We start from the raw sequence: 14,775 nt of genomic DNA on the forward strand, positions 1-14,775 counted from the left end.
GAGAAATACAGAACTAAAAAAGATAAAATAACAAATTAGAAAGCTGCAACACACCTGGCTCAAAACAAACAGCGGACAACTGAAACTTCACCTACGTAAACTTAACAGAATATACATGTCAACAATCAAAATAGCTCAGAAAAAGGTACTATTCAGATAGAATTCAAAACACCAAACGTGCAAATAAAGAACTTTATAAAATTTTCACCGAATTTTGTAAACCTACATGCACAGAAGGAACTCATTCTATAACTCAAGAATTCACTGACAAACTGGCAAATCATTACACAACCAAAGCAGACAAGTTGGACTCCTATTTAAAACAAAGGGAAACAACCAGCATCAACCCATTTCCAAACGACCCCTCCAAGAGGAGGCAAACCCAGGCTCTGCATGTCTTCAAACAAATATCACAAAGTGAATTTATGGATCTGGCCAAAGCAAGCAGGCCTGCCAGCGGCCCTTCTGACCCTTGCAAACCACAAATATTCAAGAACATTCTTTTAACTACCTCTGCTGCCACAACAGTAAGAAGAATCATCAAAAATTCTTTAACAACAGGAATATTTCCAGAAGACTTAAAAAAGGCATACATAAGCCCATTATTAAAGAAAACAAACCTGGACCCGCATGACCCAACAATTATAGACCAATTACAAATCGACCTTTCCTGCGCAAACTGATAGAAAGTGCAGCATTTGCCCAGATGTAACAATTCAGTGAAGATAACTCCATACTTTCAGACTCCCAAACAGGATGCTGCCCAGGAAGTGGCACAGAATCTGTTCTCATCGCCATCTCGAATAACCTTAAAAACTCAGTAGACCGGAACGGGGTTGCTGCACTACTTCTGTTGGAACTCTCAGCTGCCTTCGAGGACCGCTCTCTACTGGATCACATCCTACCTTCAAAACAGAACAAATGTCATCCATACTTCCCCTTTCTCATCCAAACCGTACTTCACAAAAGAAGCGCTTTATCATCTCGCACATGCTTTTCAACATCTACATTAAGTCATTACCAGCAATGATCAATGAATTTCAGCTCACATGCTATAATTATGCAGATGAAACACAAATACTTCTTAAAGTGGAAAGCCCCAAAGACATTGGAAACTTACACATTTTCAGTTGCCTCGGAGCCGTTGATCATTGGATGACATAGAACCATCTCAAATTGAATGCTTCCAAAACTGAAATACTCACATGTGGCGATTGGAAAAATGATGATCCACTCTGCACCTGACCTGACGATCTGGGACCACCTTCTAAAGTATCTAGGGAAGGAAGAAACCTTTGAATTACCATGGACTCCAAGTTATCGGGGAATGCCAAATCAGACAAATTAGGAAGATCAAGCTTCATAACCATGAAATCTCTGCAACATATCATTCTCCGCCTTGAACTTCCACACAAGGTCCAGGCTACTAGCTCTCTTGTATTGTCTAAACTGGAGTATACCAATGGCCTCTACCACGGATCATCTTTATCAACTATGAAAAGACTACAAAGTATTCAGAACTCTGCTGCCAGACTACTCCTACATTTAAAGTCAAAAGCTTACATCTCCCCTGCCTGGAGGGCCCTACATTGATTACCGGTTGCCAGAAGATCCATCTTCAAGCTGCTTTGTATCACTCGCAGAGCAAAACATGGAACAGGACCGCTTTTCATCAGAAATAAAATCACCAAATACATTCATCAAAGAAACATCCGCTCAAGATTGGCGCCTCGCCTCAAAACCCCAGCATACAAGGAAAAAACCATCGGTGGTACATCTTTCTCTGTACAAGCAGCCAAACTATGGAATTCGTTACCCTCAAACATACGATCCACGGGTAACTATTTTATCTTCTGAAGACTACTCAAAGTGACCACCATACTCAAACACCAATGTACAGCATATCCCTGTGTTTGTAAACCTTTATAATTTGACTATATGCATTGTATCCAGATGTGTATTTCTTTGAACAAATATGTATAATAGCTATGGTTATACAATATATAGTCTTTAGGTCTGCTTAACAAATTGTATATATTACTTATGGTTAATTTATATGCATATATATTATGTGCTTTAGGTGTTTATAGGTCACTGCATGGTTTTATATAAGTTGCTTGATTGGATGTTTATAGGTCTCGGTTTTATTTATCTATCACATTATATAAATATAAACATAGCTATTTTATCTACAGGTGTTTAACTATTAAATTATTAAGGAAAAGATAAAACTAAAAACAGCTATAAAATGCACTAATAATTTAGCTTTGAGTACAGCAACTCCTGAAAGTTCGAGTTTTTACAATACAACTTTAAATCTCTACATATTACCTTCCTTATACATATATGCTCCTTCTATGTGGTTATGTATCTATATATTCATTACTTTACTCCTACTGTCGAAGAAGAAAAAATAAAAACACCTTTGACTCTCTCCAGTGAGCTACTCTATCTTACCCTATGCCTCTCTCGATGTATTGTCTGCCTCCACTCTTTGGCGCATAACCAAAACTAATTTTGCTACTGTCATCGCCAGAGTAACCCTTTTTATACTCTTCCTTCCTCTATCCCTCCTCGGCTCACCCAAATCTCATTTTACTACTATGATCTCCCAAACAACCCTTTCTAAATTCTTTCCTCACGTATCCCTCCTTTGACTCATTACAAACCTTATTTTATTACTAGGATCTCCCTAATCCCTTGGTAGAGATTCTTCCCTCCTCCATCTCTTGTTCCCAAACCTCATTTTACTGCTATGTTCTCCCTAATCTCTTTCTAGAGATTCATCCCTCCTCCATCTCTCCTTTTACTCATCCCAAACCTTATCTTACTGCAATGATCTTCCAAATAATACTTTCTAGACTCTTCCCTCTTCTATCCCTCCATTATCCTATTCAAGCCAGATAACAGATTCGCACGTCCACCATTCAAATTAACTCATATATCCCTATACTAATAATTCACCGCTAATCCTTTTTGGGTTCTAAAGAGGGTGCTACTTGCCAAAAATCACTTCAGTGCCTGGTCCGGGGTAGCAAGCGATATATAAATACAAAATACAATTAAAGACGTGAAAAGCAAACTTTTACACTACATTCCTGCATCCCAGAAAGACCTAGCACATTGGTTTTAGGAATGCGCCTCGCTGATCCAATTGCAGGCTGTACTTTGATCTTGCTTTCCTCAATTAATTTCTGACGTTTGCTTCAGATCCCAGTGTTTTTTGTCATCACTACAGTCGATGCCAGCAGTGATAATGGCGAGGAAACTTAATTCCCATTCGACCTTTAGAGCTGGTAACAGTCAGTGTTGTGACTAAGAACCTTGACTGTACTGTAAATAAAGGCAGAGGGCGGGGGAGGCTGTCTGTGCATTCCACCTGCACACCCGGAAGTGCAGGGAGGGAGCTCCGAACGCAAGCAGAGACATGTTTTGCGGATTTGTGAATCCGTTTTTTTTTCTGTCGAATGCTTTAGCCAAAATACCTAATTTATGCAATTTAGTAGCTGTTAAATACAGGTAAAGGGCAATACGGGTTTCTGGTCTGAAAAATAACCAGTAGTTTTTTTTTTCTTTTAATGAAAAAATCCAGCTCCAAACTCACTGACTCGACCGAGCTCAAATTACCTTGTGGGCAAGGTGTGTCACGTCAAATGTTATTGGCTGCGCTGGCAGCTCCGGGGTTCGCGCTGTGAGACGCAGCTCTCTTTAGCATTACTTCTTCTGCTTGTGACATCGAAGCGCTCGCGCCTGTTAGCCCACTTGGCGTGGCCGTGTGAAGAAAGAAGAGACCCGCCCTTTCGGAAGTTTGTCAGGCGCTAGGCGGGGCACCGGTGCGGATCCCAGGTGTCTGCCATCGAGGGCTGGAGCTACCGGAGAGGGGGCAGGAAGTACCGCCGCCGTGCTGTTCACTGCCCGTGAACCTAACACTGCTGCCGGAGTCTCAAAATGGCTCTAAGAGTGCAAAACCAGGTGAGTGGCACCAACAACCCTCCCCTCGTTTATACGGCTTGATGTTTTTGGTTTTGATATTAATGTATAACTTACTTCTGTGGCCACGCTGTAACCTGCTCTCGCGTGCTGCAAAACGTGTCTGGCTGCACATTGAAATTGTTACCCTTTTCAGCGCGACTTTGGTTGACCTTTGCGCGTATTTTTATGCAATGTTTTTCTGTAGCATGCCTTGAAGCGTTGCTAATAAACGACACATGAAGTGTTCCGTGGAAAGGCACTTTGTTGAATCGTTTAGGGAACATTTGGAAATTAAACATTTTCACTCGTTCTTTTTTATCAAACTTGTAATTGTATAGGTTGGGGAGGGGGTGGGGGGGTTGTGCGACTGTACTTTTGCGCACCTTCAGAAGACTGCAGTGAATTACTGTTTGGGATCAATACTGGGAGGTTGACTGCAGTGGTTTGTGGGGGCAGCAACTGAAAGACTTATGTTTAGCTTGAGCTTGGACTTTTAAGTTGGATCAATCAGTTGGCAGCTGGAAACTTAAAAGTGTTGAACTACTTTTTGCGTGTTTGATATGTAAATATATTTTTGTAGCCTGGCGTTGCCGTGCTTAGTTTTTGATTCTATGAATGGTTAGCGGAGCACGCGCGCTGCTTGTTATTGCAGTGGGGTAGAAAGAATTTCATGCGCACCAAAGCAGTTTTCTATCACTGTCCTGGCATGCTTTGAACGGTTTTGTTGTTTACACTTGTCAGTGATCCTTCCCTGCTGGTAATTGGCCTGAGTGGGAGTGTTGCATGCTCTGCTCGGCTTAAAATCTAAAACCCTGGACCTTGTAGAGGGACACAAAATAGTGCAGCTGGTGGTATGGCATAACAGTCCAGTGCCCACGAGTGCGTGGGGGCCTCTGCAGCCCAAATGGATGATTTGAATAGTTAGAAACCCAGGACATTTACTTTCTTGTGGCCGCTTATGAGATCCCTTGGTTTTTCCCAGTAGAGGTAGAGAACAGACTTCCTGGGAAAATACATTGAAGCCCAACTTCTTTAAAATATAAGACGATTGTATCGGGGAGCTGTCCAGAGGGTGGGACAAGTCTTCCTGCAATGTTTACCTACTTTTTAGCCTGCCCAGCTGTTTTTGGGAACAGCTCTCAAGTGATACCGTGCCTGGGCCTCTAACATGACTGCATCCTCAGGCTGGGATTGGGAACGCCTTGAGAGAGCAGGCATGGCTTTAGGTGGTTTGAAAAAGTGGGGTGTCTCTAGAAGGGGCTGGCCAATAAAGTGTAAACTAGAAATCATTTCTAAGAAGTGTGATCTATGTACTTAAGGGCATGGCAAAAAAACATGTACATTCATATTCTGTGTTTCACACACTATACTACCTGAACAGTGTTTGTTTGGGTGCCTCTGGACATATCACAAACATGTGCCTAACACAAGCCAGACAGACCTCTTTGCCTAGCCAAAGTTTCTTACTAGAATCAAATACGTAACAAAATAATTTTGTTGAGAATGATTAGAGATGAAAATGTTGCAATTCTGTGTCTGAATTAACTGTTACTAAGATCTGTGGAAGAGGTAATGATCTTCAGAGTGCCTCATTCACCCCTGAGCCCCCTTCACCCCTCTTCTGCTAAAGCCTTTCACTCTTTAGACACTCATGCCCTCTTTCTCCCTATATTTGCTGAAATCGTCCATAGGCATAATCACACACCTGATCTTTTTCCTCTTCAACACCCACTCTTCACTCTCTCCGGCATGTAATTCCTCAGGGGTGTTTCTTCAGGAGGGGGTATATGGAGTGAGACACTCCCAAATAAACGCATTCTTGGCGTGGTAGTTGGGCCAGGGGGCTCTGAGTCTGGCCTGCTAAGTCTGTCAGTTAGTCGCATTGCGTGCCAATAATTAAAGACAAAACTGTGACCTTTGATGTAAAACAGAGAGAGACACAGAAATATACATCTGATGGCTGAATTTCAAAATGTGAAATCAGATAACCTGGACTCAATACAGGCTTCCCCGCTTGCCCAAATTGTGTGATCCTATGGAACATATTTCACAGAGCATCTGGTTGCTTTATTATCACATATGAGAGCTCATTTAAATACGAGTTCACAATGTGTGCTGTGCAACAACTGTTATGATTGATTTAATAGACTACAGTGTTGCTCCATGTACAGTAGGAATCTAGGTCATGTTTAAGGTTTACATGACACTATATAGTGACTTGCCTCTTAGTTCACTAATGGCATTGTTGTTGAAAGGTGAGCCATTAATGTTTCTAAGTTTATGGTTAAAAACTATCACTTTTAATAAATGACTCTATTCCTAGATATAAACTGATGTACAAAGGTCAAACGCTTTTGCATCTTAGATTAAAAAAATTGTTTTTGAAGATACTGTATCATATTTTTACATTATATTTGTTGAACAATATACATGCCAAACATTTTAATGGCTTGGCTCGTGCACAGTCGTAGAGCCAAGAAGACCCTAGCGGTGACTCTGCTCCCCCTATTAAGTTGTTGATGAGCCCGCCTCCTATTTGCAGCCCGGGCTTTGTACACGTGGCCATCAGTCATTTGATAAAATGATTTGTTAAAGGTGAGAACTGGAAACATGGCGCTCTGCCTACATGCACCGATTTGACAACTCTACCAACTAGGGTTCTCATAGCGGAGACGAAGAAGAGTGCAGTTTTTCTCGTTCTCATTTCATTGAGAGCTTTTAAAAGATTCATATTTTTTGAAGTGGAAACGTAACTATATGTGTGGCCTGATTCAGAAAGGTCAAGAGAAGAATTCCCCTATTTGGCACATCATCAGGTGAACTAAAAGATTCTTACCCACACCAAACCATTCACTCACCAGAACAAGCACCCTTGTCTTAACCACATGTGGACTCGTAATTAAAAATTTCTATATTTTATTAGAAACAATGACATAATAAAACATTTCTTTATAGCAATCACAAGACAGTAAAATCTGCGCCCAATGTTATAGTTGTTGGACAGTTAGAAAATAAAGAAATTACAATAAAAAACATACAGTAAAAATACATTAAACCAATTTCATCCAAAGAGTCATTTGTAAACACTGGGAGAACACAAGTAAGAAAGATGCTTTCTAATCAAAAAACAAAGGAAGACAAATGATCTAGATCAACTATTCTCATTACACTAGATACTTAGTGTTTGCATTTTCCGGAGAACAGATGTCATTCCGATCTATAGTCTCCTTTACTTTAAAGTTGCGTCGACGCGTTTCGGTGGAAAACAGAAAATAGAAGACCACCTTCTTCAGGACAGTTAATTATGGTCTCCCACAATATAAAGAATCTAGACAAATCATAAAAGTTGGCATTAAAAATCAAAAAAGACATACATTTAATATACCCATCTCTAATATACAATTTGTACAATTGTGATTTACATCTATACACGCCATACATGGGTGTCAACAATTTTATAAAAACCTTATATGGGTGTCCACAATTTAATAAAAATCCCTATACCAGTTTCCAAACTCTAACAGGGGCAGCAGAATCCATTATAGGAAAGAGAAGTGTAGTTCTCCTGGTGATTCATCAACCACAACCACACATGTACTCCCAATCTTTAACATAGCTTATTCACCACACATCATCCATGCGCTCTTCTTATTTGAATAGAACAGCTAGGTTTCTATTAAGTGAGGGATATTACCTTCTATTCTAGCCAGTACATCCAAGCGGTAGGTACTAGAGGATTCCTTCCCTTACTTCTCTTTAACGGGAGTGCGGTAAGTTCATAGGATATATAAGGGAACACACCTCTTAATCTGAAAAAATAGAATCAGATATAATTATAGCCTCACCTTAGAGCCTACTAAAGGAGGATAAAATGCCCTAATGTCTGTCTTGTTATATATACCTGCCATCCTGTGTGTCCGTTTTAAAGTGCGCTCATAGTATAGGAAAGGTGGGACCGGCTAAAACTGTAAGAGAAGTCCAAACATAAATATCATATGGACCAACCCCCAGCCCCAAAGAACAACATAGTCTATAGGTTCCACTTACTGAAAATAGGGAACAATCCCGTCCAAAAGCTTGTCTCAGGGGTAAGGAAATACTCTATTCTTTTAAGAACATATCCGTCCTAAATATCCATACTTCATTGGCTGATGTATTTGGTTAGATCTCGGTACACAAGTATTCTCGAGATTCCAAAGATTTCTATAAGGGGTAAAAAATAAGACGAGGGGATTGTATGAGTTAAATCACTTATTGTTCCAATCCTGTGTCCATAGATTTCGATAGACTCAGCTGTAGTATGCACATATATTAACTATTTCTATCCTATAATGGCTACTTCTAACCAGTTGGTGGCATGTGGAAATTAATAAATACTGATTCAGAAAGGTAACTTATAGATTTGTATAATTTACACCTTTGAGTAAGTTTACTACTTTTTGACTGGTCACAAAATCAGAGTGTAAATTTAGTTCAAACATGTAACTGTGGTGTGTGCTTTTATTTTTTAAAATTTTTTTGCAGTAATATTTTAGAAGTACGGTTTGTGAATCACGTTTTGCACTAGCTTTGTAGTACTACAAAACGCACTACAAAATGCAGATTGTGAATAGCCCCCCCCCCCCCCCCCCATTTAGAGTAAATGTACACCCTGATTTTGTGAGTAGCCAACAAGTAGTTAATTTACTCTAAAGTGCAAGTTGCTCTTTGATTCAGGACCATATTACAGGGCTTGAAAAATGGTACTAGTCCTGCAGGTCTAGTACCTTGAAAAATCTCCTCGACCTAACAGTAACCTACTTGACCTCCGTCTCTGAAAGCAGAGCAAAAGTGACAAGATAACAAGATTTAAAGGCATCTTTATTGCTCATTTGCTTTGTGAGCAATAAAAAGGCCTTTAAATCTTGTTATCTTGTCACATTTGCTCCGTTTTCAAAGATGGAGGACAAAAAGTTAGTATGTTTTCCTACTCACCAGAAAGGGCGAGTAGGACCTTAAATAGCTCGACCTCATAAAATTACCTCGCAAATGCGAGCGGTCTTGTCGAGCCCTGATATAGTGACTGAATTATTAGAAAAATATTACTTCTGCATCCATAGAAGTACTCCTTGAATGGGTGAAAATTTACTGATTATTAGAATTCATATACATTTGGCAGTAGTAGGTTTGGAAAGCTGGGCCTGATTCAGGATTCCCGGCATCCTACTGGCAATTAAACACCCAAAAGGTGATGGGGTGAATGCTTCGAATAGTAGACCAGTGGCAATCGCTTGGGGCTCCATTCCAACACACCGTTTTTCACCCATTGTGCCACTCTGGACAGAGGCCTATCTAATGCAAATCAGTACTAACCCTGTTCCTCACGGAAACTGTCCATCCTAATCTTTGCTCATCTTTTTGTAGCTGGGAAATGTGAGATTCCCACTTCCTGAATCTCGCTGATTAAGCTACCCACCTGTAATTCTCATCTCCTCCACTTCACCATCCGCCACACGCACAACTCACCCAGTCAACTGCAAGTACTGCCTTTTCTTTTCCTTTAGTGCTGTCCTCATTTTGACAGCTCTAAACTTTCTTCACACACTTTCCCACAATGATACTTGGCACGTGAGCCCATCACTCTGAAGCCAATGATTGGGTGTGCTTGTAGTTTGTCCATCTTTATGACCCACCGACAGGCTCTGTGAGAAACTGGCAATACCATCTTTCTCAGCCCCAGAGCTCTAAATCGTGGTTGTTAGAAACACCCACCCACAACCTGGCTTCACCCGGAGGCAACTCATTTCACATTATGCACTACACCACAATCCTGTGTTGCCTGATGAAATAAAAACATGATGCACAATGAAATAAAATGTGAAATATAAAAAGGGACTGCATAGCTAACATGCCTCATGGGTGTTTACACAGCCATTGTTGAGAAATTGATCACTGTTTTTGTCTATTAAGTTCAGGAAAATGAATATAGGGACCTGTTTCAAAGTGTTTTAATTACTGCTGGGCCTGAGATCAGTCAGGACCTACCCTCTTAATGCCCTGGGCTGAGGCCAGATGGACAAGTAGCTTTTTGTACCACTTGGTACCTCCTGGCACTCCTTGGTGGAAACACCACCACAGAGGAGTGTATAGTTCCCTATCTCAGTAGGCAGAACCAGTGGTGGTGCAATCTGCAAATCTATGCGGGAGGACCTTTGGTTATCTTGGTGGTGGAAACCTTAAAGTTTTGTATATTATGACTTGTTCAACCTCTGATATCTTTTTGTAGAAAATAAAGTTGCATTTTATACACAGTGCTTCCACGTTATTCCTAAGACAAATGCCTTCCTAGAGAGGCGTAGGCCATAGACTATCATTCATTTAGTAGCATGAACCCTGCCACAGGGAAAATACAATGGCCATGTACTGTCCATATTATCTAAGGGGATTTCTTTTAAGGAATGGTGAAACATTCTTTCTCAATCTCTTGGCCTTATGGAAGTCACTCCACATAGCACATTCACACAGTGTATTCATACTTGTCTCTCCCTCAGATCCCGGTGCCCTGTCATAGAGGAGAGTGTGCTTGGGCCTCTCTGTGCTTTTGACTTGCAGAGTATTTTTTTAGCCCTTCCAGATTGTACTTAAACTAACTTGGACTTTACTGTAGGTGCTATGACTGTCCTGTGAGTCCCTGCCTCATCAGCATACCCATTTAGGGACTAGTCCAAGTATCGTCAATTATTTAGAGAGCAGGTAACTCATTGTAGTGGCTCTAAAATGTTCCCCACTTTGTCTTCCCAGATCTATTACTCTTTCTTCCTCTTGATCTTTAACCCCTTCCCTGCGGGGGTAATTCCCCCGCGGTGTGGGCTGCGGCGCCGCTGCGCTCGTGTCGAGCTCAGCTCGTCATGACTCACAGTGGAGCTGTGCTCATGACGATCTGAGCTCGTCACGACCCCGCCCACTGATTAATTCTCCCGCACAGGCAAGGAATTAATCGCGCGTGAGTGGACCGTGGCAGTTATGACGAGCTCAGCTCGTCATGAGCACAGCTCCACTGTGACTCATGATGAGCTGAGCTCGTTGTGAGCACTCAACGAGTTAATGATTCCAGCCCTATGCATAGGACATCAGGATAGAGTGAAATATGTATGACTGGTGATCTTCGGCTCTGATGCCAATGGGTGGCATTTGAGGGGTACCCTTGGAAATAGGACAGCAAAGACTGTCATATTATGGAGCTAATAAGGAACATGAGGATAGTCAAAGTGGAGGGCGCACACTGCCAGATGGTCTGTACCATTTCCCCTATGACATTAATGTACTTTGCTGTGTTTGTTGTATTACTCACAAGTAGGAGTGTTTGCCACCCATGTTGGTGCAACCAGAACCTGTTTTCAGTTGTTGCCCGTCTTCGGCACGTAGTAGCAGGTAGGTTTGGGTGTATTGAAATGCCGCTTGTAGTAGACCAGTTTAAGTACCACTCCAAAGCATGCAGGTGCATCCAGTGGCTTACCAACCAGACGAGTCCCAGAGGAGCTGAGCTGAAATGCAAGCCCTGGTGGTGAGCACTCGATTTCTGGTGAGTAATTAAAAATAAATAAAAATATAAACCACACAAATGCAATGGGATAGTTGGTACTCACTTGCTAGCAGTATCCTCCCCATTAACACCAAGACAATGACTGGTGTATGATTTGGATACATATGATTTCTCCCACCGTGCCCCCTTGAAAGTAGCTTTTCAATAACTCAGATGTACTTGGAAGAGCATGGGAGACTCGTAATTGCCAGTGGAGTGTGTCTGGTCTTGTAATCGATTTGTACATCTTCCCTGTAAGTGGTACGCTCTTGCATGCGGGTCTTTATCCTCCTTTCTTTGTTTATTAGGATTGATCAGATGCGTTGTTGGAATTGCAACTACTTGACAACACTCCTTTCATTTGCCTTTTCATAAAGTATACATTTACAGGTTTAGTGTCCCTTGGGAGCCTTATTTTTATTTGCTATGATAGAAAGTATCAAAACACATACAGGAAAATGTTTTGTGTTTGTTGAAAGTAACTATTTTCTTGGAATGGCTAGCGGAGAGAGAGGTTTCTGCTGTAATTTGACTCCGCTTCCCGGTCCTCCTTCAGTGACAAATGCACTGTGCAGCCGTCCTGGAATATTGCCTAAGATGTTCTTTTTCTTGTGTCAGGACGAAGAACTCTTTCTGCTTTTTGCCTTATTGAACATCGCCCTTTTCATAAATTAAGCAGCTTTTAAATGTAACCATAATTTCATCAATGTCCACAACATATTAATACAGTGTTGTTGGTAATAACAATCATTTTTATCTGCACTACAGTCTCGCACTGAATACCTTAATCTTGATTGTAGGCATGGGACACCTTTGTGGTGCAGGTCTAATCATGTTGATGGCGCTGACACTTAGAAGAAAGGGAGCTGCTATAGCCTCATAACACTGACTGGTTCGACACAACTTTTCAGTGTACGGAGTGTGCCATACTAGTGTGGGTGAACTTTCTTTCCAGAAGTGGTACTGAGCTCTAGGGGTCCCTTCCTGCCAGGGGTGAGGCCAACCAAGACTCGATACGTATCCCTTGATGCTCCTGCGCGGTTGTCATCTATGATTACCTTTTGTAAATGCAAAGTATCTCTGTCCGGGCCAGGACTGTCTCCCCCATACCATTACCCTGATGTTTTTCTGATTGGAGGACGTCTCGCTTGGATGAAAAAACTCTTTGGATAGTGGATTTGTGACCCTGCCTTTATCAGGAAGGTGCTAACTAGTGAAATTATTGACTGTTGTGGGAAATTATTTGCTTCTCATGTGGCAATGATGCTGTCCTGAGCTCATTCTGTAAGTGATCTGGGTTTTCATATTGCCAGAGAACCCGGGGATTCCTTTTGTTGTCGGGTACTATGCACCATGGGAATGAGCTTTTTAGAACTATTCTGTAGCTCTAGGGTATTTCAGTTTGTATGTTACCTTTAAAGTTCTACAAGTGGCTGAGGGAGAACGATGGAACACATCCTTTACTCTAGCACTGGGACCCAGCAAACGTGGCTTGAAGAGAGTCTTTATTCATAAAAGCTTATTGTGCTGTCAAGTGATGGGTGTTTTTTTTCGCGAAGGGATAACGTGATTACTGGTTGCTGCATGCTACTCCACTACACTTAATCTAATTTAAAATCTCTTAGTAAAGCAAGATATAGAAGCTCGATGACCTACCCTGAAATGTAACTGTTGAAAATGTGCTGCTGAGTTCTATTCCGTCCCTGATTTGGAAATCCGATGTTCTTGTAGACCAGGATTTTTTTACCTTTGCACCTTTTTGTTCTATAATAATAAGGGAATTTTATAGAGCGCTTGGTTACGATCAAAGCGTTCTGGAAAATTACTTTGAATAAAAAGCTTGACATTGAGTGATCTGCAGGTCACATGTTTGAATGCCAGCAAGTCCAACTCGTACATAATGCCCTCCTGGGTTAGTAAATTGAGTAGCCTTGAATAGGATAATGCCAAAGCAGGGGTCTCCAACCTTTTCTGTGTTGAGAGCTACTTCTGCTCAAGGAAAGTACTGCTGAGCTACTAGTATATGTTATCACTGTAAAGTAGTGGCAACATGTGTTAACATTACGACCACTTTAAGCAGGATTGTCAGTAGTAATCACCCAAGCATTCAAGATAAGGTTACCAGCAGAAATAGCAAGAAAGCATTTCTCACTATTAAATGCCACCCCCTCAATAATGAAGTTGCATTCAAATTATCAAATGCTCTGCGGCACAGAGGACAGAACTAGAGCAGTAAGTGTCCCCCCCCCCAACTCAGCTTGAATTAGCATTCGGCTATCAATTTTATTTTTTGTGTTGACATTTTTTATTAGCATTTCAGAATCATTAAACAAAAACAAGAAAACTCAAATACAAGTAATAAGGGTAAGGATCATATGATAGAGATTAAAAAGTAAATTCATATACAAGACAATATTTAATATTATGCTATCTAGGACAATAAATATATATATAACAATATATAAAGGAAAGAGTGAAAAAGCATACACAATCAAGTTTTAAAAACGAAATGATAACAAATACAAGCATGTTAAGAAAGTAAAAAAGGATTCCATATCTGTGAAAATAACTCTAGGTGATCTTGAATATTATATATAATCCTTTCGTGCGAAGCATTTTGAATCATAGCAGATAACCAGGACTCTTGAGATGGTGGAGTGTAAGATTTCCATTGTCTTAATATACAGATTTTAGCAGTTGCAAGCGCGGTATGTAGGAAACGAGATTGTGGTTTAGAAAGAGTGGGAACATTTCTGAAATCATGTAATATAATTTTAGCTGTGGAGAGGGGTAAATGCAGTGAGATAGACTTATGTAAGGTCTGACCTATGTAAGACCAATAATGTTTAACCAATGGACACGTGCAAAGAATATGAACAATATCACATCCAGACGCATTACATCTCCAACAAATGGAATGCGGTAACAAGCCTGTCTTATATAATCTAACCGGAGACCAATGCCAGTCATGTAGAATTTTAAATAAGCAAAACTTTAAACGAGCTTCTCGAGCTCCCTTATCCAAACCATCTAGTATATTCATCCATTCCATATCTGAAAAAGAAGTCTGTAAACGTGTTTGCCATTTATGACGGAGATCGCAGGATAATGGGTGTGAAAATAATTGAGATGTAATTGTTTTGTAGAGACCTGAAATGACACCTTTCTGTTTGCCCCAAATTTGTAAATAAAACACTATTGGTGATATAGATAATGACCAAGGCGGGGCACCAAGAGCTTTG

At 40.8% G+C, this 14,775-nt stretch overlaps 1 protein-coding gene and 1 long non-coding RNA gene across 3 annotated transcripts in view; one reads left to right on the forward strand and one right to left on the reverse strand.

Annotated features, from left to right (window-relative positions):
• LOC146865998 (uncharacterized) overlaps positions 1–3,757 on the reverse strand; it is a 50,287-nt gene extending 46,530 nt beyond the window's left edge. The window contains exons 1-2 of the long non-coding RNA XR_014970366.1: positions 3,628–3,757; positions 1,206–1,276 (exon numbers count right to left, since the gene is read on the reverse strand). This is a non-coding gene — a long non-coding RNA (uncharacterized LOC146865998). The remainder of the gene's footprint in view (positions 1–1,205; positions 1,277–3,627) is intronic.
• The window catches only part of LOC146865999 (tight junction protein 2-like), a 225,339-nt gene continuing 213,949 nt past the window's right edge, over positions 3,386–14,775 (forward strand). The window contains exon 1 of one of the 2 annotated variants that reach the window (XM_085632984.1): positions 3,386–3,972. In XM_085632984.1, coding sequence (XP_085489110.1) covers positions 3,949–3,972 — 24 coding nt within the window. In that variant the 5' untranslated portion in view covers positions 3,386–3,948. The remainder of the gene's footprint in view (positions 3,973–14,775) is intronic. The other variant, XM_085632986.1, reaches the window with a different exon arrangement.

Source organism: Triturus cristatus, chromosome 2_1 (genome assembly GCF_964204655.1).
Source record: "Triturus cristatus chromosome 2_1, aTriCri1.1, whole genome shotgun sequence".
In the NCBI taxonomy this organism is placed as follows: Eukaryota; Metazoa; Chordata; class Amphibia; order Caudata; family Salamandridae; genus Triturus; species Triturus cristatus.